The following is a 26,940-nucleotide window of genomic DNA, read 5'->3' on the forward strand; positions in this document are numbered from 1 at the left end:
ATGGAAGATCACAGAGCTCCAGGGAGATCTTCCACAACTCAGAGAACGTTCACATCCTTGAGGTGCTGGAGCACCTGGGGTTCATAGGAAGCTTCTTTAGCTTCTAGTCCAACTTCTCTTTGAAAGGAAATATGACACAATCATCTTCAAAGATCAGCAAATAGCAGGACGGAGATACAGGAATGAGAGACAACACCACAGAAACCACATTATAATAAGAGCAGGTTCTTAACCCTTTCTCAGAAAATCTCATGAATCGTGAGAGCAGCCCTACTGGGCACTTTTCCAGGGCACTGCTCTCCTTACTGAATGGTGACCTCTCTCCTTTCAAGCCCGAGGCTTTCAGCGAGTCCCTCGAACACTTACTCAGGCTTAGCCCATGATAGCATCTCCTTGAGTGAGCCTCACAGCCACCCTGAGTGATAAGTAGGATGCAAGTGCCCAGGGCACAGGTGAGGCAGCAGGACCACACAGTCCTCAGGTGCAGGAGTGCTAGGTCAATTCCTGAGCAAGGGTTCTCAACAACCTCCTCATTTGTTTCATGAGTTTGCTTATAGGGAGCAAGATAAAAACACTAGTAATTGATTAAAGCATTTCCTTTTGTCCATGTCATTTTTTAAAGCGCTACCATGCCCCCTTTGGAATCCACCAGCACCCTCCACATTCTCAGCTGATGTTCATTTTCCAGACCTCCCTGATGGAGATCTTGAAAATTTACACATTCATTTTCCAATCGAATTATTCTGTTTTTACATTCATGGAATAGTGCAGAAAAAAAAAGAAAAACAAAGACAGGGGAGGGAAACAAGTAAGTCAAGTTAGTATAAACACCAGCCATTCCAACTTCCTCATCTTTTAGAATAAAAATAAATGTTGAGAAGTATTTAATGCACGTATGGTCACCGTGTGACATGTGCTGGGGGCAGGCTCAAAATGTTATTCTGAATCATAAACAGTATTAGGAGATATAGATAGGTCCCCAGGATGGAATCTAACATCGTAAAGGCCAACTGCCAATGGCAAAACCATCTTAAGAGTCCTGAAGAACGAAGTAAATTCAGAGATAAGTGAACAAGAGGGAGGCTTAGTTTTCAACAATCAGAAATGTTTTCAGATATTAAAAAAAACACCCAGAGTTTTAGTCCCCCAAATATTCAATCAAAAGTGCTTTTTGCTCGAGAATGAATCACAGAGCCAGAAATGAGAACATGCGCCCAAGTCCAGTAACAAGGTGGGCTGATCAATGTCCCCTCTTAGATGCCAGATGAAACATAATAATAAAAAACTACTTACGAAAGCCCAGGGATGGAAGACAACCCTGTGCTCAAGGAAGGTGAGCAGCAGAAGCTGAGATTATTATAATGCCTGGCCTCAGTCAACAAAAAAGTAACCAGACCATCTTAGCCCTGTCCCTGGAGGGAGAAGCAGCGGAGCAGACATGGTTGCCACCTGCCCAGGGTTCTGTTTAGGGGGAGAAAGAGAGGAACCACTTGCTCATCCAAGGCAGTGGCACACACGGCTATAAGGTCCAATTTTACAGTTCTGTATGGTACAGACTGAGAAATTAATGTAAGATTCACCCGTTAGTTCCTTAAATAATCAGGGACACCTACGTGTACCAGGCATTGTTTTATGTGCTGGGGAAAGGGAAATGAATAAAAAGATTTTTAAAACCCTCACTTTCTAGTAGGAAGATAAAGTGATAAATACTCTAGGACTTGCGAAACCCCTAAAACACTGGCCAGACGCTAACGCAAAAGCAGACCAAAAAAACAAATCTTTCGGTCTAAAGATTTTGGAACTCCCACAGAAATAACAATCGTCACTGAAAATGAGCTCACAATGAAAAATCACAAACCACATAAGGAAACAAATGAACGTGAGAGTCAGACAAACCAGACTTTAGAGCAAAACACTTCACTAGGGATAAAGCGGGTCATCACCAGGAAGTTCTAACCATCCTCACCCTGAATGCCCTTACACAGCTTCAAACACATACACACACACACACACACACACACTCGTGAAGCTGACAAACCCTCAATCTCAGAATATTTTAACGCACCTTTTAGAAAATTATAGAACAAACAAAAATATAGGGAGAACATATAATATTTGAACAATTCAATGCAAGTTGGATCTAACAGAATGATCTGACATGAAATTTGGAAACACGGCTAAAACAGACACTTCTGTACATATATATACATGACCAAAACTGTCTCAAGCAGAAGTGGTAGCCATGACTAAATATATAACCATTGAAGGAAATAAATTCATACTCCATAAAATACAAACTAAAGGAGAACCAGCTCCAGACGGTTTTACAAGCTACTTTCACCAAACCTTCAAGAATCAGCTAAACTGTATCTTCTACAAATTGTTCCTGAGACACACTGCTTAGGAAGGTGACTAGATATGAAATAAATACACAAAAATCAGTGGTATTCTATTAGATGGTTTACATCCAATAAAAAATAATAAATTCTAAAAAAATGTAAAAATCTAATTCATAACAGCAAGCTAAAGGACAATGTACCCAGGAAAAAATTTTAGAAAAAAATTCTAGAAAAAGATTTCAAGTTATAGAAAGATAATAAAATAAAATGCCAATTTTCTAAATTAATCTATAAATGCAATGCCCATTAAAATCCAATGGGGTTCTTCATGGAGCCTTTTAAGTTGATTCTAAAATTCACGTACAAGAATAACCTGCCAAAAATAACTAGTCAATTTTGAAAAGGGAGAAAGCAGAGGTGTTCACCTGATATCAAGACATATTATAAAGTAAAATCAATTTTATAAACTGAGGTATTTGTATAGGGATGGACAAATAGACCAATGAAGCAGAATAACTAAGAATAAGATATGGTTCACAACCATAAAGGAACTTGCTATATGCCAGTGGTGGCATTACCAGTCAGAGGGGAAACAGAAGATTACTCAATAAATGATGCTGAGACAATTAGTGAATTTGAAAATCCAATTCAATTCAAGCAAAAACAAAAAACAAAAAACAAGTAAGCAAAACTTTTTTCTCTTCTCATGCCATGCAAAACTTCCACACTCTCCTAGCTGCTGGGCTGGAGCAGAGAACAAGACAGAAATGCCTGCCCTCCTCATCTTTCATTTTAGTGGAAAGACAGTTGAAAAGAAAAGAAGTAAAATATGTATTACTTGTTATTTTCCATGATAAAAGGTTCTATGGAGAAAAGCCATGCAGGGAAGGAGATACAAATGTTGGGGGTGGCGATTTGCTGATTAAACAAGGCTGCCAAGAGAGACGACACCAATTAGGGGACACCTGGGTCAAGACTGAAGAAGCAGAGGAGTGACCCAAGCAGAGGGAACAGCCAGTGCCAATGGCCTAAGGGGGCGATGTGCTCCATGTTCCAGGAAGGACAAGGAGGCTGGTGTGAATGGGAGGACTGGGGGAAGTCTTAAGACAGGAGGCCAGACCAGGTAGGTGCTGAAGGGTGTTGTCATGACCTGGACCCTGACTTGGCCTCTGAGCCGCGTGGGATGGCCCTGGGAAGGCTAGGCAGAGGAGGGGCGTGTGTGCTTTAGGTTTTAACACCATCAGTCTGACTGCTGTGTTGAGAGTAGGCTGAGAAAACTGGAGGTCACTGGCGTAATCTGGGAGAGACAGGACGGTGACCTGGACCAGCGTGGTCTTGATGACACCTGGTCAGATCCTGAGAATATGGTCTGGATTTGCTGACGGATTACATAGTGGGTAAGAAATAGAAGAGTCAAGGTTGACCCGGTCTTCAATTACATCTATGATGCTCTGTTTCATTTTTTAAAACTCTGAATCAAAAACGGCAAAATGGTAGCATCTGCTCAATTGAGGCGGGACATCCATGAGTATGTTTATTATTTTCTGTCCCCGTTGGTATGTCTGAAATAGGAGATGACAGAAGGATTAGGTCGCATGAGTCAGCGTCTGAGGAAAAGAGAATACCAATTAGGGTTCACCAATGTGGGTCTTGAAAATCATTAAAAAAAACACCTTTACGGGCTTCCCTGGTGGCACAGTGGTTAAGAATCCGCCTGCCAATGCAGGTGATATGGGTTCGAGCCCTGGCCCGGGCAGATCCCACATGCCGCGGAGCAACTCAGCCCGTGCGCCACAACTACTGAAGCCTGCGCGCCGTGCTCCGCAATAAGAGAAGCCACTGCAATGAGAAGCCCGCGCACTGCGACGAAGACCCAATGCAGCCAAAAATTAAATAAATAAAATAAATAAATTAAAAGAAAAATTACTTCTTAAATTGTGTGAAGTTTGTGTGTCTATTAAGATGGCCAAAGAGCAGAGACGAAGTGCAAAAATAAGTGACGTACTTTAGCTTTTGCTCACACATTTTACAACAGAAATGGATGGGCTTCACTTGTCTACCGAGAGCCCCCTGCTGATTCTGTGACTAATCTTGGGTGTTACATGCCAAGGAGATTAAGGAAATGATTTAAAAGTAGCAAGTCGTGGTTGGCAACCTATATGCATTTCTGCCTGCTTGATTTATTTACTTGTTTGACCCCAGTTCAGAGAGCCTATAACACTGAATTGTTGTTTGTTGGGTTTCAGCGAACGGGATAAAATCTCCAAGATTCTGTCCTTTGCTTACCAAGAAAGCACGTGCTCAAAGACAACAATAAAACATTTCGATCCATTCTAGCTTAGACTATTTGTATATAAAGTTTGGGGATAGATTTTTTTAATAGGAAAGGAGTGAAAATAATGTGAGTAGGGATGTATGCTGTCTGCACATCTCCTCTACCACCCAGGTGTCTTGTTTCATCAGCTGCTTCCCAATGGGGAATGAGTGGGTTACTCTCTTTTGGGGATCAGGTAACACATTGTAACTATAAGCAGAAATCTAAACAATGTAATACTTTTGTGGGAACATCCCTACAAGAAAACATCTAAACTCACTTCTCAACATGTGTAATAAATCCTACATACTCTCAAAATTCGAGTGAAAAACAACAAACTTTTAAAAAGAGCATCTACTTTCATACATTACTAAAGCAAATAATGGTGTTGGAAAACATCCGACAGCATGATTCCCAGACCAGGTGTTGACACGTAAGACACGTAACAAGTTACTTCAAAAAGAAACCATAAAATCATCACTACCGAAACCACCAGCATCTCTCAATTTTAATTCACTTTAATTACAAAAATAAATATACTTTACTACATATATGGTACACATAAATATACAGTCTCCCCAAATGGTAAGGGAGCTCAGTAACTAAAGCTGTGGCTTTGTTATAATGGCAAACACTTGGAATATTATTCTCTAGAATTGAAATTCTCCAAATGCTTTGACACATAGATCATTCCCGTCATGGGTAAGTCATGGTCCACTGACATCCCTCAGTCCTGCGTAAGGCCACCAAAAAGTCCCCAAATTACTGAGAAGGATGGCTTTTACGAAGGTACCAGTGAGAGAAAACAGCAATAAAGGGTGGATCTGGTTATACAGAAAAAGCATTCAATTTGGGATCTTAAGACTGGGGTTTTAAGCCAAGTTCAGCCCCAAGACTTAAAAAATCATTTAACACAACTGAGCTTCAATTTCCCCACATATATAATGATTGGAGTTGATGAGATAATCTTTAAGATCCCTTTAGGTATAAAAACCCTCTACCTGTAATATAATATGATTCCTTTTGAATAGATAATACATTCACACTCAGATCAAAAAGAAAAAAAAAAAGATTTTAAACGTATTCTGTGAAAAGTCTCATTCCCATCTGCCCTGGTCGCCACCTCCATACCCCACATAGAAGTCATCATTTTCATTAGTTTCCTTTTTTTTGAATTTTATTTTATTTAGTTTTTTATACAGCAGGTTCTTATTAGTTATCCATTTTATACATATCAGTGTATACATGTCAATCCCAATCTCCCAATTCATCCCATCACCACCACCCACCCCCTGCCACTTTTCCCCCTTGGTGTCCATACGTTTGTCCCCTACATCTGTGTCTCTTAGTTTCTTACGCAACCTTCCAGAGTCTCTTTCCAGGAATATGTGCAAACATAAATATATATCCTCATTAACCTCTTTTCTAACAAAAAAGACATCATACTATAACTCACTGATCTGTCACTCACAGTACATCTTGGAGAGCTTCCCATGTCAGTATGTAGAGAGTATCCTCATTCTTTTTAACAACTGCATAGTTTTCATTATATAAACATCCAAAATCGACTTAACCGATCCCATACAGACAGGCACTTGGATTTTCCCCAGTCTTTTGCTATTATATATCATGCTGCAGAAAAAACCAAACTCTTATGCATATTACCTGTAAATTGTAAGTTTAAGAGAAATTTCCACAAGTCGAACTGCTAAGGCAACGGCTAAACGCATCTACAATTTTGGTTAAATTTGCCCAACTGCCTTCCATACGGTTTGTACCTACCTGCGTTTTGCCAGCAAATCTGAGAATCCTGTTCCTCCAGACTCCCATCAAAACAGAGCCGCTTCTTTCTTTCTCTTTTGGATTTCTTCCTCATCTGAGAAATCCATGCCATCTCAGTAGGATTTTTAACGGGCATTTCTCTTATCATGATGAGTTTACATAAGAGTCATGATTCTACTACTGTGAAGTGTCTGCTCATATTCATAAACCTTTTTCTGTAAGTTGTTGCTCTTCTTCTCACTGGTTTATAACTAAAAGCTCTACTATTTCAAGACAACAATCCCACAGCCAAAAGACAACCTCTGCAGATTACTGGTGGATCACAATTCCTGAATGCTTCAAGGGTTTAAAAATGGTTATTACCACTGACATTTTCTTACTGGAAGGTAGTGATCACCATTACTCAATATTTTACAAATAATATATAATATCCATAAAGAAACTTTCCTCTTAGAAAAGGTATGCTTCACTTTCAAAAGGGGAAGGAATAGTTTGGAAGATGACATGAAGACAATTTCATTTCACCAAATATCACAAATACTTGGGTGACAGAGAAGAAGCAATAATTACGGCTAAACGGTAGGTATAAAACGCTTAAGACAAAAAACTATTTAATATCATAAATATATTTGTACTGTCATTTCACTGCACACTTGAGTTCAATTACATTAATACAAAACAATTTTCTTAATATCATGAAATGCCATTATCCAAATAAGCACACCCATTTCCTAGCAAAGGTCCAAGCTATGCGAACAACCTCGTCTGAAACACATTTAAAATTCTAAATATGCTGGTAAACGTTAAACCTCTGCCATCCATGAATCCAAAATGCATATATAAATGTTTTTCCTATTTTTTTAACTATGTGAGGAGATACCCAACTCATTTTTTAAAAATTCTTAAACAGATCCTATTTTACTAGGAACCAACTAGGAATTTGCAAAGTCCAACCAAGCAACATTTTAAAGATTTTTTTAAAATGTGGATTATTTCTAAAGTCTTTATTGAATCTGTTACAATAATGCTTTTAACATCTTTACTGGAGTATAATTGCTATACAATGGTCTGTTAGTTTCTGCTTTATAACAGAAGTGAATCAGCTATACATATACATATATCCCCATATCTCTTCCCTCTTGCATCTTCCTCCCTCCCACCCTCCCTGTCCCACCCCTCTAGGTGGTCACAAAGCACCGAGCTGATCTCCCTGTGCCATGCGGCTGCTTCCCACTAGCTATCTATTTTACGTTTGGTAGTGTATGTATGTCCATGCCACTCTCTCACTTTGTCCCAGCATTTTTTATGTTTTGGTTTTTTGGCTGCAAGGAATGTGGGATCTTAGCTCCCTGACCAGAGATCAAACACGCACTCCCTGCACTGGAAGGCGAACTCTTAACCACTGGACCACAGGGAAGTCCCCCGAGCAGCATTTTAGATATCTAGAAAACATCTTTCTTCACTGACATGGGACCCATCCACACACATGCTCTGATTAGAAGTTGGCCTGAGGGCTTTCAAACTCTAAAACTGACCAGCTGCTGAAACTTCACAGCAGGAAAAGACTTCTCTTCCTTACCACCAATAGATGTTTACAGCATAGCACTTGCATCATCATTTAAAAGATTATAAAAATATTTGGACGTGTATCATGTCTTTGATTCTGCAGAGTACCTGTGGAATATTAGGGGTGTCCTCATCTAACCGTCTTGAATAACTGAAGCACACTGATTTGGATAGTCACCTCTAGGCCCCCAAATGGACACAAACACTGAGGCCACGTGAACTGGAGTCCTCACCACCCACTACTGAGCACAGAACCAGAAGCCTGACCTCCTGTCCTGCTACTTACTAAGCCTGGGGCCCTGGGCAGGCTATATAAACTCTCTGGAGCTAAGTCTCCTCAGAGGGCAATCCTCATTTTGAAGATTCAGTGAGTTTGGCATTGAGAACAGTGGAATCAGTGTTCTGTAGAAGTTCACCATAGTGTAATTAGAATGCACTCCATTACTGAAGAACTTTAATGGGAAAAAGCACCAGCTGCATGGAAATAATTCAAAAGAATCTCCTCCATAGGGATGAGGATGGAGCATAAGTTAGGATAAAAGCCCAGGGGAGCACAGTCACGCCATAGGTAAGTCAGGTGCAGCACAATTAAAGTACAAGTAATCCAGTCTCTGGTGATCTGAAAAGGTTAGCACAAAACCCCTGCTTTATTTGAGATTATCTGTTAAGATCTCCACTGAAGTTTATTTTTCTACTCTCATTCTGCTTTTGTCTTCTATCATTCCCTTTCTTTTCCTTCCCATCTTCTCACCTTTCTCCTTGCTGCACCTTCCCTGGATAAACCTTAGACCTACAGGGACAACAAATCACATTCCTGAAGTATACTTACTGACATGTGGTTTATGGGTCTCAACTTAAAATGACTTTAATGCAACCTGGTTCCCAACTTAATTATTGTCATGTCTTATGGCATCAAAGTGTTGGAAATCTGAAAGCAACTGGGCTCTGGGGAAAATTCAACTTACTGGAAATAAAAATGTAAAGAAATGCTTCATTGGTATGTTGTTGCCTTTTTAAAGTCACTTCTCTTCCGCGTTCAAGTTTTTAACCCCAATCACTTAGCAATACTGTACCGTTTCTCAACACACAGCAGCAACACAGCTGCCAATCATACAATAACAGACAGGGAACAATGGTTTATGGAGGAGCCCAGGGCCACACACCTCCACAGGCAAGGGAGCTGTACAGACTCCTACGTCAGGCTAACCATGAAACAAACTACTTTCTCACTACATCTAAAATCTTTACAGCGTAAACTTCTCCAGATTAACAGAAGCATCACTTCAGTGACGATACGACGCCCTCCTGAATCACCCAAACCCTGTAAATTTTCACAGAATACAAACCTTTGGGAGGTGTGAGATTGACTCCGTTTTTAAGGCACCACTGTACTGGTAAAATCCCCAAAGAATCCGCGTGGCACAGCATCGAGAGTTTACTAGGTTCTGGTCTGAGGTCATCAATAGTCACTTGAAAAAAACGATTGTTAAAAACCTGAAAGAAAAGACGATAGAGCCTGGGGTTAATTCCTTGAGATTAACATGTAAGACTCGTAAGAAATAGTGGCACAGCTTCCAAATGCAGTAAGCGTATTTCATCCCAATGACCACAGCACAAACTGGAATTTCAGTGTATTATTACGAAAGTGGGCCAGTTGCAAAAAAGTTAGTTGATCATTGTGGTCGTATTGATGGAAAGTAAACAAACCAGAATTATGTCGGAGACAGAGAAGGAAAAACATCAGCATGACTTTATAGAAGTAAACCAACAGCCAAAGTCAGAGAAAAAACAAGCTAGAAAACAAGACAGACAGACAAACCCTAGCCAAGATGGGACCATCTCCACCCTCTGGCTCAGAGATGTCTAGCCTCACCTTGCGTCCCATCCCCCCAACCCAAGAGGAAATCACTCACACCGGGCGTGTCCTTACTCAGTATTCTCACAAGTCTAAATAGCCCACTCCACTGTCCGTGTATTTTTCAAGATGTGTCCCCAAAGCCACTACTGCTGGAACGCCCCCCCCCCCACCCGCCCCCGCCTCACTCTGTGTTCTGGTACACAGCATCAGACGTGAACCTCTGAACCGAAAATCCTCATTCCCTCCTGTGGTCTGATACCACATCTATCTCTCCCAATAGACCTCAAGTCCTTTGAGGACAGCCTCCTGTTTGCTACTCATCAAGATATTCCCACAATGCATAGCAAACGCTTTGTACGTAGGAACTGGTTGAACATCTACTTGAGTATAAGGAAAAATGTCAATGAGGAAAAGAAATAGAACAAGACATGCTGATGGAAAAAGCAGAGTGCAAAAATCAGGTGGACAGCCACACTGAAAAGCATGATGGATTTAAAGAATGTAGAATGTAAAACAGGCCAGAGGCAAAAAATCGCTTTCCCAACTCAGCAGACATAAACCAGTCTTTCTTAGGAAACTTAACCCTCTTACTAAGCTCTGATTCCTGGCTCCTTGGTTTACAAAACACTTTGTGGAAGCAACCTGGTTCAAAGCTACGCAGGAAGAGTGAACTGACTTCTGTTCTTCTTGATGTTATAACTCCAGTAACTCGTTAGAAATCTGCTGCCTGAGATTTGCTTTTGGAAACAGCCTTTAAGGAGCAAAGGATCAAGCTTCCCCTTCTCAGGGAGGCCGTTCCTGGTAGCCTGAATTAAAATCACATCTTCCTTCCTTCCACTCCAACACCCTAGAGGTCCTTTCCCTGATGCCCCTTTCTCCTTAGCATTTAACATACTTTATTTCCTTATTAATTTTATTTCTTGTCTGTCTCCCCCCGCCATCAAAATATAAGCTCTGTAAGAGCAGGGACTTTATGTTTCCAGCATCCAGAACAGTGTCTACAAATGCTCAGTAAGTATTTGTTAAATTAATGTGATCTAGACCCTCATGCATACACGCACACACATGCTCACACAGAGATGTATCATATAGCTCTGGAGGCAGGATCCCTTAGCAAAGCTGAACTGTGTGAGAACAGGCACTAAGGAACCTCCAAGCCTATTAAGATGCACGTTCCTGTGCACACATTTCAGAGGAAAAGCTAAATTAAGTTCCCTCAAATCCATCAGGGTTCATGGTCCCAAATGGTTCAGAGACACTGGTCCATCTGGTCCAGAACCACAGGCCTCAGAATCAAAGCCCAGAGCAGTTAGCCAACTTGCCCAAGACTGTGCAGCTCAGAGCGAGCAGACCTAGAAACAGAACCCAACACGTGTCAAATTCCAGGAAACTTTGTCTAAACCATGCATCTCACATACACAGGTGATATTCTCCCCGTCACGCCAACATAGTCCCCCTGTAGGGCCAAAGGTTGGTCATTTAATACTGAATCTGCTATGTGCTTCTCTGCCTTCTTGTCCATTTGTTATTTATTTCCTCAACAGTTGCGCCATGAAGAAAAGCCCCAAGGAAGATACAAATGAAATTTTCATTAGGATGAGTACTTCACAGCACAGTGTGTTATAGTCTCAAACGTAATATTCTAAAACCTTTTCCAATGTTAAGAGAAATAAATTTAATTATAAACAGCTTCTACATTAAGAATATTCTACTACTTCATGACCTGTAGGCGAGTCCTGTGCCTGGGGAGGTGCCGACCCAAGTTCTAAGAGGCAGCAGTACACGGCCAGTAAGAGAAGGAAGAAGGATAAATGTGAAACAGAACGACTTAAGTATTTTTTTTTGTGGCCTCTCCCGTTGCGGAGCACAGGCTCCGGACGCACAGGCTCAGCGGCCATGGCTCACGGCCCAGCTGCTCCGCGGCATGTGGGATCCTCCCGGACCGGGGCACGAACCTGTGTCCCCTGCATCGGCAGGCGGACTCTCAACCACTGCGCCACCAGGGAAGCCCGACTTAGGTATTTCATCTTAGGTACAAAGGGTCAGAAAAAATAAAATGAAAAGTGACTTAAAAACCAGAGAAAATACCTCCTCACCCCCAACCTCCAATGACATGTATTTAGAGAGAAGATTCTTTTTTGTGAAAACCAAACTACTGTCCCTGGAAGTCTATTTAATGAGATGAAGATATCTGGGCTGAAACTGATGATAATTAGGATGTCACATTCTAACATTATGTATTGCAATTATTTAAAGGTAGAAAAATGTGAGTGTCGACCACTGACAGACTGCACCTCGGTTTGGTTTATTTTATAAACACCAGGTGAAGATGACACCACGGCCTATTAGAATGAGAAGAGGAGGACACATACCCAGATAAATGGGCAGCTGGCATTACCGAATCACCTGATTGGGACAAAGAGGAATTCCGGCCAGGGTTCAACAAGGTATCACTCCTTAGTTCTAGAAAAATGTGCCAACTACCAGAACACACAATAAGAACCCTAAAAGCCATTTCAAATAAAAAGGTTATAAAGGAATGGTGTATGAACAGTGAGAGCAGGCACTTCAACCCGAGATGATCATTCAAAGCATAAGTCATTATTTGTTCTACGCAGCTATCCTTGAAATAAATTGTTTTAACAGTTACAAAATAATTTATGTTCACTAAAGAAAAAAATCCTTAGCAAAGAACAAAAGGACGTTTCATTATAACCATTTCCCATATTCTGTAATACATGATCACCAATTTCTCAAATTTTACCAAATCTTGAATAAAATCATAAATAAAAAAGCATGACTCAAATAACTTCATACTATTAATCACCACATTAACAATCCCGTCTCCTTCAGAAAAAGAAATTAAAATGGAATTGACTTTTGAACCCCAGGAAATGCACGGAAGGCCGTTAAGTAAAACACATGTTGGCTAAGAATCTTAGTTTGTTGGTTTCTCGCGCCATTAACAGGACATAAATGGTATGTGTGTGTGTATGCATGTATATGCATATATATTTTTTTAAGGTAGAAACACGTACTTTGTATGTTATGATTGGTAACTTTGTTGAGATTTCTTTGATGCGGAAGGGAAATTATAATCTTAAAAGACTATCAAGGCCATAATAAAAATGTCTTTGCGTGAAACGGTACTTTCATTTTAAATCTACGAACATTAGACGTATGACTTTTCCTTTAGTCAATGAAAGCAGATGAGAGAAAGGAAGCGAGGTGCTAATACCCTGGAGACGGGAACTTGCTTTTCACCATTTCCAAGTATTTGCAAAATAGATCATATGAAATATGATCAGTGCAGCAGGAGAAGCAAGTTACTATTACAAAGATTACAAACTCATCAGCGGTTTCTTCTCACGAGCACAGGGACAAATGGCAGTTTCCATGTCACTGTGGTTAGTAAGAGGAGGTGCCACCTATTCAGTGGCTGAGTTCACTGCTGTGAACTCACAGTCGAGCATCTGAATCTTCCTCCAAGTCTCTGCAGGACACGAGCGTCTGCATCCTGTACTATCGGAGGACAAGTGAAGTTCACCCCACCCATTGCAAGAGGAGGCATCTGATCACACTCACTCGGGTATCAGTGACAAAAAGGGAGCTTGAGACAGCACTGTACTGGAGAGGAGGCCCTCCTCCTTGGGTTTACTTGCGTCACCACAGATCCCCACACGAGCCTATTTCCTCTGGTTGGCTTGGAGTAGAAAGACTTACTGGATCCACTACGGAGATGGAGGTGAAAAGCAAGGGAGGGACCTCACCTTGGTCACTGATGCAGGACAGATGTGAAAGGGCTCCCTCACGTTCACTGTTTCTAGCTTCATCCCAACTGTGAAAAAATGGCTTCTCAAATCTGCATGGTCCTACGGGGAAAAGAACGAAAATATTAAACGCAATGGTATTGTAAGCTAATTTAGTAACTGTCTGGATGCTTTCCTTGATCGTTTTAGTGGGCAACTGAAATCGGATTGAAATCATTAACCCTCCCCCATTTCAGATTTCTAATTATGGCAAGATATCACGGATTTAATTATTTTCTGCAGGCTAAATTGCCTTTCCAAGGGAGAAACAAGCCTTGGTGGCCAGGCTTAAACTTATACTAAGCAAAAAAAATTCACACCGCACAGCTTTGATCTTCCTAGGGGCCATCAGGAGAGCTCGGCAGAGTAATAGAAGCCATCAGTCATCTAAAACACGGCAGGGGCCTCCTCAGAAAACACGGCCTCTTGCTACTGGAGTTACTTCCAGGCTTCGGGGAGGATCTTTTGGGGGATACAGCTTGTCTTCTGTGTTGAAGAGCACTGAGGTTATCAGTTACTGGTACTGATACTGGTCCTTGGACATGTGGGTATAGAAGACTCCAAAACAGCCCTGTGCCCAATCAGAACCCGTCTCCTGCTCTATAAAGATGAGCTACACCCCCTGTTTAATAGGTGCCTGGCAGTTTTATAGACAATTCACAGCAACCTTATGTGTGTGAGTGGAGCCTTCCTGCCTTCTCAAGAAAACAAATTTCAATAACCACTTCAGCTACACAGCAACAGATGAGGCTGGCGGGACTCTGGACACCAGGATTTATCTTGCAGAGATGAAGGTCACCTCATAACTCACAGTCTGTATAAACAGTAGTGGATAAATAAATGTCTCTGCAGCCTGTCCCTGAGGAAATAATAGCTGCAAGTAAATCCTCCTGTTTCTAAATACATCAATTGGGTGAGAAGTACAAAAATATCTGGGGATCTATGACTTTCTTTTATCTGCCAATGTAAAGTGGATTTTTAAAAAATTTTTATTGAAATATAGTTGATTTACGATGTTAAGTTTCAGGTGTACAGCAAAGTGATTCAGTTATACATGCATACATATATTCTTTTTCAGATTTTTTTTCCATTATAGATTATTACAAGATATTGAGTAGAGTTCCCTGTGCTACACAGTAGGTCCTTGTTGGTTATCTATTTTACATACAGTTGTGTGTATATTTTAATCCCAAACTCTTAATTTATCCAGCCCCCACTCTGGTAACCCTAAGTTTGTTTTCTACGTCTGTGACTCTATTTCTCTTTCGTAAATATGGTGTGTGTGTGTATAAATATATATGATGGAATATTACTCAGCCATAAAAAATGAAATAATGTCATTTGCAGCAACATGGATGGACTCAGACATGATCATACTAAGTGAAGTAAGTCAGACAAAGACAAATATCATACGATATTGCCTCTATGTGGAACCTAAAGTGGATTTTTCATTAATTCAAGGATGCCATTCTAAATACACCCAACTCTGAGGACCGTGCAGAGCCCACAGGGCTGTGCCTGCCCCTCCCACAAAAGCTGATCAGAACAGGACAGTGTATGACACCAGATCCACTTATTAAACTCACCACCACCGCTTTGCTTTACCAAAGCAGGTACAGAAGGTAAATGCCTATGGAACCACAAGGACCTGTCATTTCTCATGTGACCACAGCTGCCTGCAAGTCTCTGTACCCAGCGGGTGAGCAATAAATGCTGGGTCTGGCTCGAGCACAAGGTGCCTCGTGCAGGGAGGGGGTTGCTCAGAACGAGGAAGGTGATGTGCTCCGTGGGCAAGGACTTACATGACAAAAACTCATTGAACTTAACAATCATCACTTGATTAAAAAATATTCTTAGGTACAGGAGATGATTTCCTTTTTTTATTACTGAAAATAAGGCATTTACTTTTAAAGGTGGCTTGGAAAAGGAATCAGAAGAAACAGCATAGAGATTTAATGCAAATCAACACACATCACCCCAAACACCAAGGCAGAGCCAGAAACCACATGTGTTAATACAAAAGTAGGAAACCCAAAATGACTGAAAGAAAAGATTAAAAGTTAATGCTCTCAGCAAACATCAACGCACCCCAGTATCTATCAGTAAGAACTGAATCACATAAGTGGATTATTTTTTTTTTTTTTTTTTTTTTTTTTTTTTTTTTTTTGGTGGTACGCGGGCCTCTCACTGTTGTGGCCTCTCCCGTTGCGGAGCACAGGCTCCGGACGCGCAGGCTCAGCGGCCATGGCTCACGGGCCCAGCCGCTCCGTGGCATGTGGGATCTTCCCGGACCGGGGCACGAACCCGCGTCCCCTGCATCGGCAGGCGGACTCTCAACCACTGCGCCACCAGGGAAGCCCACATAAGTGGATTTTGCAGATAAATATTTTTTCCATTTCAGGCACAAAAGCCTTTAACCTTCTGAAAAGAGGAATTATTCTAAAATTAAGACATACCATAAAACGTTGCCTGAATGTATTCAACAAGTTTATCAAGCAGTCGTTATGATACTATTTGGTATTACATAAATGTCCTCAGGCACTAATGACATGTGTAGCTATGATAAATGGGCAAGATGAATGTACTAGTTTCATGGAAGTTCTTCCGTTTCCCTCGCTAGCAATGTCCTTCCTTGCTGCAGTGTCTCTCCCATTACTCACAGCTACAAGGGTAAACGTTCTTGAGATGCGGTTCACCAATAACAGGAAACTCGTGCCTGTTCCCTGGCTGCCTCTAACACTAGGGCTCTGCTTGCAATTTTGATCTCTCACCTGCTCTCCCATTTGCTTCTCCTTTCGTTTCTGCTGTAGGGCTGTCCTGACAGCATTCTGGGCTTCTGGTCTACCCACCGTCCGAATCCCCTCTTGATTTCAGACTGTGTGCCCACTCTTTGACCCACACACTTTTGTCCCTCCCTCTGCACTCTGAGTAGAGCCAGCTTTCTAAGTAGGGTTGACCCATAACCCCCAGGCACTTTCTATATCCCAGGCTCTCACTGTGACCTTGACCACTGACTTGAAGTCTTTAGCTAAGTCTACACCCATCTCATATCTCTGCCAGAAGGTTGCTCAATCACAGCTCCCAATGCTGGGCTGGAAACCCTAAAGCCCCCAGGAACCCCACCCTACACTAATGATTGTCCTTTACCTGCTGCCTTACTTGATTCACAGTTGTCTAGTGGGACCTGCCTTTCCTTAGAAATAAAGCGTACAAGCTTAGGACAGCAATCTGGTCCTCAGATAACTTTCTCTTTTCAAGGCTGTGGACTCTGTTATAAATGCTTATCATTAATGATTCCAGCGCACCCTGCATCAAACAGTACCTCTAGGTCCTTTTTTCTTCCTTCTTCATAGATGTCCCTGTGCTCCCTTGTCAACCTCTGAGAATCTCTCCCTCTGCTCATACATAAGAAATACCACCCACCTCAAAATCATCCATGGCCACATGTGGGGTGAAAATAAAATGTTTGACATATTTTTAAACAATTAAAATATTGTTGACAATGTTCTGTCCTGATGACATTCAAATATTAAACAGTTTAAAAATAATGCTTAGTGAACGAAGGTTTAGAAACAAGTTTTCCCTTGCGAATCATGGCTCAGATTTCCTACTCCTTAAATTATTTCTACGAGGTTTCAGTTGTAAGCACACAAATTTCTTACTTGCGAAAATGCATCTGTTTTTGTTCCAAACTATGTGAAAACTCTTCAACTCTCTTGTTTAATATACTGAAAAAGGAGCCGGACACTTTGAGAGGCAGCTGCATACACACATTGGTTTTTATATTTTGGTCTCAAATATCCATGTCTACCTGTTACACCTCATTAAACCTCTCCAAATTTCAGAAAGGAACTTGAAAACTATAAAATACATCCCTTTAGCCCCAGCCCTAACTTCCATTTTCTTAAGGTCACTTTTTTTTTTTTTTAAGGTCACTTTTTAATCAGCATTTAAAAGGAAAAAAAAAAGAAAACTGGTAATAATGTGTACAAGTCCCACTAGGTTCGAAAGCAAGTCAACAAAATGAAAAATTTTTAAATCCAAGAGCAAAGACCATAATGATTATGAGTTTGATTATGATTATAAATCTGCTACTCCAATATTTATGTTATTCATGAATGGTAATGCCAGAAACTTTGAACTCGAGAGGAAGGGCAGTATTTTCTAAAAGGGCTTGCCCATTAGATTTCTGAAATCTTTCAAACACATGACTGTTAGCCATGTAGTACATGCAATATTTTCCAGTCAATGCCAAACCCTCTCATTTACGTTATGCAGTTCATCCGAGGAAGATGCCCAGACATAATTATTGAATTAAGCTGGAGAAACATCAAAAACTAGATTTCCTGACATCCATTCTGATTCTATATTCTGTCATTCGTTCGTTCACTCGTTTGGCATTCATTAGAAACCCCTGGGGTTCCACACACCGTGCCACTAGGTGATTCACAGAATACACACAAACACTGCATTTGTCGAAAGGGAGAAGACATGAAGAACAGCCATGGAAGACCCAGGTTTAGAAAAAATTTCAGAACAAACACTATTTTTACTTGTAGCTTCAAAATATTATAACCACCAAGATGACGGCAGTCCAGGGATTTAAAGGAGTGAAACTTAATTTTGAATATAAAAAGCATGAGACTTAGAATGACGAAGAAAAGATTCTGAGAAGGTGGAACTGTACATTTAGTTAGGGAGCCTGGGTCTTAAGATACTGGATTGAGGCTTTTGAGTCTGATTTCAGAGGCACAAGGAGTCATTCAGCACTCCCAACAAACAGATTTTTATGATAAAAAATTCAACACCAGTCAATTTCTAAATAAGCCAACACACAGACCATCTGAGCTCTTTGTGTGTATAAATGTACAGCCATATTAGTATATAAGAAAGGGTACATAGTATATAAGATATTCTCATTGAAAAACAAATGTATCCCTACTAGACCATTTACTTCAGGCTGTTAATGCAGTCAGAGTACATGCATTCATTTACAAACACCAGCTAATCATTCTCAATTCTAAGTGGGGAGAGGGAGACAGAGACAGAGACAGAGAGACAGAGAGAGAGTTCCTGGTTCCTGAAATGATTCACAAAACCGATTATCTACTGAGAGATGATGGGAAATTCACTGTGGGTTGAAAGATACATTCTGGCCTTTGCAAAGCTCTAGAGAATCCTTCACACCTCTAAATTATTGGATCAAGAATGATGTTATTCCTGAGATCAGGAGTGAGCAGTAAATCCTCAGGACATTTACAAACGTGCCTGTCACATTCACGAGATACTGTTTATTCAAATGAACTGGAGTCCAGTTAAACTGTTTACTGAAAAACTCCTTAAGACAGGCTGGCAATGTCATTCCCATCTACATTCACGGCTACACATTTTATTTTTGCCCTGAAGTAGTTTCAAATTGATCAGAAGTAAAAATACCATTCATTTTATTGGAGGGCTGTCTTACTAGCCTACCTTAACAATTACTCTTCAGGGAACCTTATTTTCAGTCGAATGACAATGTAAAAGAGATTATATACACATCAACTTCCGTAATCCACACGAATTTCATCAGCTTTCTTCTCTCCTGACCCCACGGAGCTTTCACTCACTCCGACTAAGATACACTGACTGCACTGAGAGTAGCTTGGTTTGGTTTATAATATTCAAGCCGGTAGAAAGAGTAACAGCAATGAACACACTGTAAATACTTGTGAGCACTTCCCTTGTATTATTATTTTCCCCTCACAACAGACTATGGGGTAGGATCCATCTTAGAGAGGAAACTAAGGCACAGAGAAGTTAAGTTACCTAAGCAAGAACACACAGCTAAAAAGAGGAGCCAGGACTCAAATCCATGTGGTCTGACGCTAAGTACATGATCTAGCCATCAGATTACCTAGTTGTGTGTGATCAGTTATCAGGTTATGGCCCAGACCAGGAAGCAAAGACCAAAATGGATCTTTGCGTTTTTTATTGCTAATGGTAAACAAACAAACAAACAAAACCCTTATAACCTATAAGCTCCTAAGATGCTCTCAAAGACAGATATTGCCAAGTTAAAAAGTGATAGCTATTAATACCGACCACTTACTGAAAACCTCCAATTTCTGCTGTCAATTCACAGCACTTTTCAATGGTTTATGAAAAAACCGTCAGAGAGAAAATTTTGACACTAAAATTACCTCCCAATGTTTATATATAAAATCAATCAGTCTTTATCAACAATGAACCATTATATTTTTACTAACTGCTTTCGTGTTCTTTAAGCCACAAAGATTTAAAAAATGTGTCCAGTAAATGCCTATGGTGCTCTACAAGTTATCCATCATCGATACCTATCTCTCATAACATTATCAATGTTAACCCAGACAGGTTTACCTGATAAATGTGGTTCATCTAGTAAACGTCCCCAGCTGCAAAGTCCCCATGAGTCTCAACCTGCCAGTGGTATCTTTCAATACTCTATGTTAAGCACTAACCTGTGTACTGAATGAAGAAAAAAAAGAGGAAGATGTGGTTCCCGACATCGAGAAGCTTGAAATTTAGTAGAAAATGACAGAGATGTGATAAATAGATGTACAACGCTGGCAAAAGAAGTCTGGACAAAACACAACATACCTGGTTGTTCTGCCTTTACAGCTTGGCTGGTGTCCCACTTTATTTCACATGTGAGACAGAGGACATCAGACAACCTCAGAGCATCCCCAGGTACTCACTGGTCCCCTAAGTGCCTCTGAAGGGACTACCAGCCCTGGGAAGAAAGCACAACCTGACTCTGGAAGAATCAAGCATCGCTCTTTAAGAAACACTACTGTACAGAGCTGCCTTAATATTGGTCATTGGCAGAATGACGAAGCTTCAGGGTAAATACTGAGGTTCTCTATGAAACAGATAAGTGACAGAGTATTAATCTATGGAAGGAGGAGAAGGTATTACTAATTGAGAGACAAAAGACAAGGAAAAAGAAAGAACATTCGATCATCTTAGGTTCAACTCATCTCTCAAATGCCTCCTGGATCTTAACCCACTGCTCTCCGTCTACTTTAGAGCCTGGAAGCATTGCCAATTACGGTCTTACGATTTAGTATGTGCTGATCACAGACTCCCAAGACAGCTGATGCTTCTTGCCAGTCCTGCTTCATGGGATAAATACACCCCACACGATATAAAAATATGAAGAATGTGGCACAGGAGAGAGGGAGTTCAAACTAATTAACACAACACAATTAAAATGCACTTGGTGAGGATTTTCATGTAAGAAAAGCAGTGCCTCATTTCCTGTGCAGAAACCTAATTCTTACAGCCTGAGTTCCACAATCAAATGCTCCAGGAATTTCCTTAATGGTGGCCATCTGATCCTCAATCTTTAATCCGCCGGTTCTTTCTTTTTGCTTATGTTGATATGAAAAAAAATGGACAAAAAAACTGATAATGCAATTCAACACCCCTCCACATTTTTTTTAAGTACTAAAATTTTTGAGCGCATCATACACAAAAACACTGCACGATATAATTTTTTCAGTTCCAACATGCCAGTTTTTGGTCCGTAGGGACCTCATACATTGCATAGGCATCTTTTCAAAGGCTTCAATTAATTTGCATAATTTCCAAGAACAGGCTTCAGAAAAGTCAGAGGAAGGTTTTACTTAGTACTACATTCAAATCAATATATAATGACCTAGGCTTTAATTCCTTTACTCATATCAGCATGCTATGTTATGCTAAAAAAAAAATCCAATGCAGTTCATCATACTGTTCCTCTTTTTGTTTTATGAAAGACCTAGTGCTCACATGTTCATTAGATAATTACCCTCATTATATTAGTTTCATCTAAAAATGTACATTAGGATGCCAGCATTTATTAAATCAATAGCATTATTATATTTCAATTCCATTGCACTGAATTAAACTCAGCCAATGAAATATTTACAACAAAAAGGTAATAAAACATCTATAAGCTGAACACTAATAAGCGTTTCCATTTTTTTACTTACAGCTGTAAACAGCAATTTTATCAACTAGTCCCGCATTCAATCAAGTTAAAAAATAGTCGTAAGAAAATGTAGTACTATATACTTCAACCTGAACCACAAGAATTCATAACAGGCGATTATAGCAGGACTATTTCCACAGTAAGTCCAAAAACTGGTACACTGGTTGTTTTAAAACAACAGGGGCAGGGCTTCCCTGGTGGCGCAGTGGTTGAGAGTCCACCTGCCGATGCAGGGGACACGGGTTCGTGCCCCGGTCTGGGAAGATCCCACGTGCCGCGGAGCAGCTGGGCCCGTGAGCCATGGCCGCCGAGCCTGCGCGTCCGGAGCCTGTGCTCCACGGCGGGAGAGGCCACAACAGTGAGAGGCCCGCGTACCGCAAAAAAAAAAAAAAAAAAAGGGGCAATGAGGATGCCTTTCATTAATACTTATGCACCATAAAAGCACTGTAAGTGGCAAGAAATTCAACCTTACTTACAGCACCACTATGAGAAAAAAACAGAGCCTATGCTGTGGGTACAGGTAAACAGTGATTACACTGTCTGTTCTTAAGCTTAGTTACTTCTCTCCTAATGAGCTAGGGTATCTCCACACGTGTCCAGCCTGAGGGCTGTGGGCTAAAGAAACCCACAGTCGGGGCTCTGGTGGTTAGCTTTTCCCCAGCCTCACACCCCACTGCCAGATGCCGTTGACAAAATTATTGCTGGGTGTTCCCTTCTACTGAGAGCCCTCAATGCAACTCAACTGTTGTCATGGAAACAAGGCCAATGGCCCTGAACTGTCTCCCCGCATGTGGAATCCAGCTTTCAGAGGGAGAATGAAGAGTCAGTGATGGGCAAGGCTGACTCTGTGTCCTGCCCTTTCTGGACACAGCAGGAGCTACTGAAACACAGGGGCTTACGTCCATCTGTGTTCTTTCTGCCACAGGTGCAGAAGATTCCCAATGGGAAAGTGCCAACTGCCAGCCAGCCTGGCACAGATCTAAGAACAGTGAAAATCTCAGGCATCGTCCTCAAATCCCGGCTGCCCTTGCCTTCCGTGGGTCAACCTACCTCCTGGTAAGAAAAGCACCCAGTCTCTAGCCAGGGTTTCTCCACCTGGGCACTGCTGGCATCCTAGGGCAACTGATGCCTTGTTAGTAGGGGCTGTCCTGTGCACATAGGATGTTCCGTCCATCTCCAGCTTCTACCCACAGATGCCAGTAGCATCTCTCCCAGTTCTGTGTCATCATCAAAATGCCCCCAGACACTGAGAGAACTACCAGATCCTCCCCCGTTGAGAACCACTGATTTAGATACAGTTAAGCCTAAAGTCGGTTAAGATTTTCATTTAGGTCCTGCTTCCACCATAGGCTCTGTGTGAGGTAGGACAGATTAGCTTCTCTGATTTTCCTCAAGTTACAGGAAGACTAATAATACCTGCATGTCGGGTTATCGTGAGAATAATGAGATTAAGTGTGGGGAGTGGCTGGTACCATTTCTTCCGTCCTGTCTGGGCTCAACAACTGAAGCGACGGTCGACATCGCTGCAATGACTTTCCACTGGAGGATGATGTGGGCGTCCAGGTGAAGTCTTCACGGCTTTATTTGCGTTTTTATTCTGTACGCTATCCTGAAGGGTCTGAGCACGTTAATATACTGTATATTCCAAAGATATCCCAAAGGTGTGTAACTTACTACAGGAGAACGAGGAATTGTGACGCGTCGGCCACGCCCTGCTCACCACCCCCCTGGCTGACGGACCTGAAGTCTCCCAGGAGCCCTGGAAGCTCAGAAACAACCAAGGTCCAGCAAGTGGACTAACTTGTACAAAACCACAAGGGAAGTGATCAAATGTTCCAAATTCCTTTGCAAAGGCGCGTTACGTGTGCCATGTATGCTTGTGCTTACTCTGAGCACAACCAAGATAATTAGGCAAAAAGTAATTCTGTTGGAATCTGGAAATCCCTCCACCGACTCCAAGCATGACATGTTCTTAAATACTGGGGGGGCTTTAAGTCAGGTTTCTACTATTCTAAACTCATCCATTCCTTTTATTTAATGTTAAACACAGAACATTATCTATTCATGTAAAAGTTTATGTGATCTGTTGAAACAGACTCACAGACATAGATAACAAACTTACGGTTACCAAAGGGGAAAGGGGGAGGGATAAATTAGGAGTTTGGGATTAACATATACACGCTACTGTATATAAAACAGGTAAACAACAAGGACCTACTGTACAGCACAGGGAACCATATTCAATATCTTGTAATAACTTATAACGGAAAAGACTCTGAAAAAGAATATATATGTATAACTGGATCACTTTGCTGTACACCTGAAACACTGTAAATCAACCATACTTCAAAACAATTTTTTAATAAAATAAAATAAAAAATTTGTAAAAAGTACACACACACAAATGAACACATGTAAAACTGGGGCCATCTGAGTAAGATCATGGATTGTATCAATGTCAATATCCTGGCTGCAAAACTGTGTTTTTTTCCCAAGATGTCACCATTGGGGAAAACTGGGTGAAGAGTAGGTATATGGGGTCTCTCTGTATTATGTCTTACAACTGCATGTGAATGTACAATTATCTCAATAAAAATTTCAGTTTAAAAAAAAAGGTTATCTGATTTGTTTATGTGGGTTCTTCTGGTTATAAATGGAGCTGGAGAAGAAACAGGAGGCAGAGTTTCACCTTACCCTTGACTTTGTGCCATTGACACGGAAATTCATTGTACACTGGCTGCCCACGGAAGGAAAGAGAGAACTCGCAGGACGGAAGGATTCCCACACTTTCATTTACACCTGCAGCTCACACAAACCTCTGCACCAGGGGGCCTTTCTCAGGCAGGAGGGAATATGCGGAAGGTTCAGTAGCTGGGGCCCCATCATATGTGGTCCTCATTTTCCGTTAGATTTTAAACCCCTGTAGACAGAATGAACTTAAACTTCTCTTTACATCCATCTGCCTACTTGAGATCCTGCAATTTACAACTGCCTATCCATGAAAGAAAAGATGGAGATTAAAAGTATGACCTAGGGGACCTCCCTGGCAGTCCAGTGCTTAGGACTTCGCCTTCCAATGCAGGGGGTGCATATTCAATCCCTGGTCGGGGAGCTAAGATCCCACATGCCTCGTGGCCAAAATACCAAAACAGAAGTGATATTGTAACAAAAAATAAAGACGAAAAAAAAAATGGTCCACATCAAAAAAAAAAAAATCTTAAAAAAAAAGTACGACCTAACCTACAAAAAAAAATAATCTGTCCGTGTTTTGAGGGGAAAAAAAACCCTGCCTCCATACAACTATACTATCATTTATTATCAAATCATCCACAGAAAAAAGAATTATGATCAATTCTTAATTATTCTAACTAATGGCGAGTAGCATGGAAAATCTAGAAGAAATTAAAATATGCTATGACAATCTCTTTGAAATGCATCTGCTTCATAAATAAGAGATCGATGTCCCCTCCTCGTATCCCAACACCCATGACATGAAGTTCATGCAAATATTATCTTGCTTTCCCTGAAACCCAGGAACTGGAGAGAGCCGGGATAATCAGGGGCCAACAGAAGCCATTTGGGAAGGATAACTCTCAGCTCAGATAACTAAGAGTGGACTGTATTTTTAAATTCTTAGTGTTTAGAATTAAAAGCAAGTCGCTATCTAGCAGATGCAGGCAGCAGTGTAGGGGGCCCTGAAATCAAGCCATTGTTGAGTGAACTCTTTATACATCTGGCCTTTGCGATTTTCATCGTTACCTTTACTGTTGGACCAAAGTTGCCCTCTTTAGCAGGTCTCACCAGATTTTTTCCAACATGCATAAAAACATGATGTCCCCGTGGCGCTTTCTGAGTTAACGTAATGCGTGGGCTGCAGTTCAAGAACCCAGAGCACATGAAAAATAACACAAACAAGCCCCTCCTCTGGTTTCTGAAAGTGGCAAAGGATGGGCATGACACAAACTGAACATCTCTGCGATTCACCATCCCCGAGAGACTTTAACAAACCTCTCCAAGTCTTTAAAGAGATGAGAAGGACAAACGAGGGAATGGCAGAGGGCAAGCTCCCAGGTCTGGGTGTTCGGGGCCAGAGCTGGAGGTAAGCCAGCCTGGGACCAGCTGCTGGGCAGAAACTCAGAAGTCAGGTCAGCGACACCAGCAGGATACAGGGGTCGAGCCACCCGTCCAGTCACAACATGACCTACTGTCTAAGACAGACTCTCTTTCAAAGAACCACTGGGGTTTCAGTTGGTGAGAAGGAAATAGCAACCAAGAGTCACACAGACACTTACTGCTAAATTATTTGGTATCAGACACCCTGCCAGGCGGGACAGGGAATGTCATGCTCAAGAAATTAAGTTCTGGCCCTACATAGGGGGCCTCGAGCAAATTCTGGGAGAATCCAAGGATCCTAGTGCCTGAAGGCCAAACTCAGCTACGAGTTTTGTATTGCTGCTGTATTTAGCTACCAAAAGAGAGCAAAAGTCGGTCATAGAAACCGCAACCTGACAATCTATGGTAACAGCGGCTCACACCCTTTCTTACCCCTTTGGCTGGACCAGATGACTAATTCATTTGGCTGGACCAGATGGAATGAGAAAGGAAAGCTTTTCACTCTTAACCTTCTCTCTCTGGCCTGTAACCTAGGTCTCAGATGCGAAAATAGACAAGGAGTTCTCTCCTAAAGGCTGAATCTACGAATGCACCAACAGATACATAATTCAAAGCTGAAAAGAGCTAAAGAAATAACAGATGTGGACTGTTCCGTGTATTATGAGCACAGCCTGAACACTCTCAACAGAGAAGAAATATGTGCATGGAATGCCTTTCCTTATGTGTTTGTGTAAAAATATAATAATGGTCACATGTAGCATCTTTTTTTCTCAATTAGCCTTCTCTCAGCGGCCCCTTCCTTCTGTTTATTAAACATGACTTATGGGGAAAGCAAGAAGCAATGAAGCAAGTGAGACAGGAATCACTCGAGACCAAAGCAAGCTGAATTTAACTTACTGCTTTGCCATTAGTGGAAGCCCTTTATTTACAGATGTCAAGGGCACTTTTAATGCGTATCAGTTATAGACACACAATTCTGGATCCATTCAACCGCTACCCAAGTCAAAGGAGCCTGGGTATTTTATCCAAGTACTGGACCAGGTACACTTTTTACCTGCTGTGAGTCCTGATGAAGTAAAAGCCTTAGTTATCATAACCTCGACTCCCTATAGCCTCCACCTTGGCCACAGATATTGATGGGGAATTGGTCAGGGAGGCAACAATGG

The 26,940-nt window shown here is 41.3% G+C and overlaps 1 protein-coding gene across 1 annotated transcript in view; it reads right to left on the minus strand.

Annotated features, from left to right (window-relative positions):
* SFMBT2 (Scm like with four mbt domains 2) overlaps positions 1-26,940 on the minus strand; it is a 208,357-nt gene that overhangs the window by 66,264 nt on the left and 115,153 nt on the right. Inside the window, exons 8-9 of the mRNA XM_060159924.1 lie at positions 13,630-13,731; positions 9,348-9,495 (exon numbers count right to left, since the gene is read on the minus strand). Coding sequence (XP_060015907.1) covers positions 9,348-9,495; positions 13,630-13,731 — 250 coding nt within the window. The remainder of the gene's footprint in view (positions 1-9,347; positions 9,496-13,629; positions 13,732-26,940) is intronic.

Source organism: Lagenorhynchus albirostris, chromosome 1 (assembly GCF_949774975.1).
Source record: "Lagenorhynchus albirostris chromosome 1, mLagAlb1.1, whole genome shotgun sequence".
Lineage (NCBI taxonomy): Eukaryota > Metazoa > Chordata > Mammalia > Artiodactyla > Delphinidae > Lagenorhynchus > Lagenorhynchus albirostris.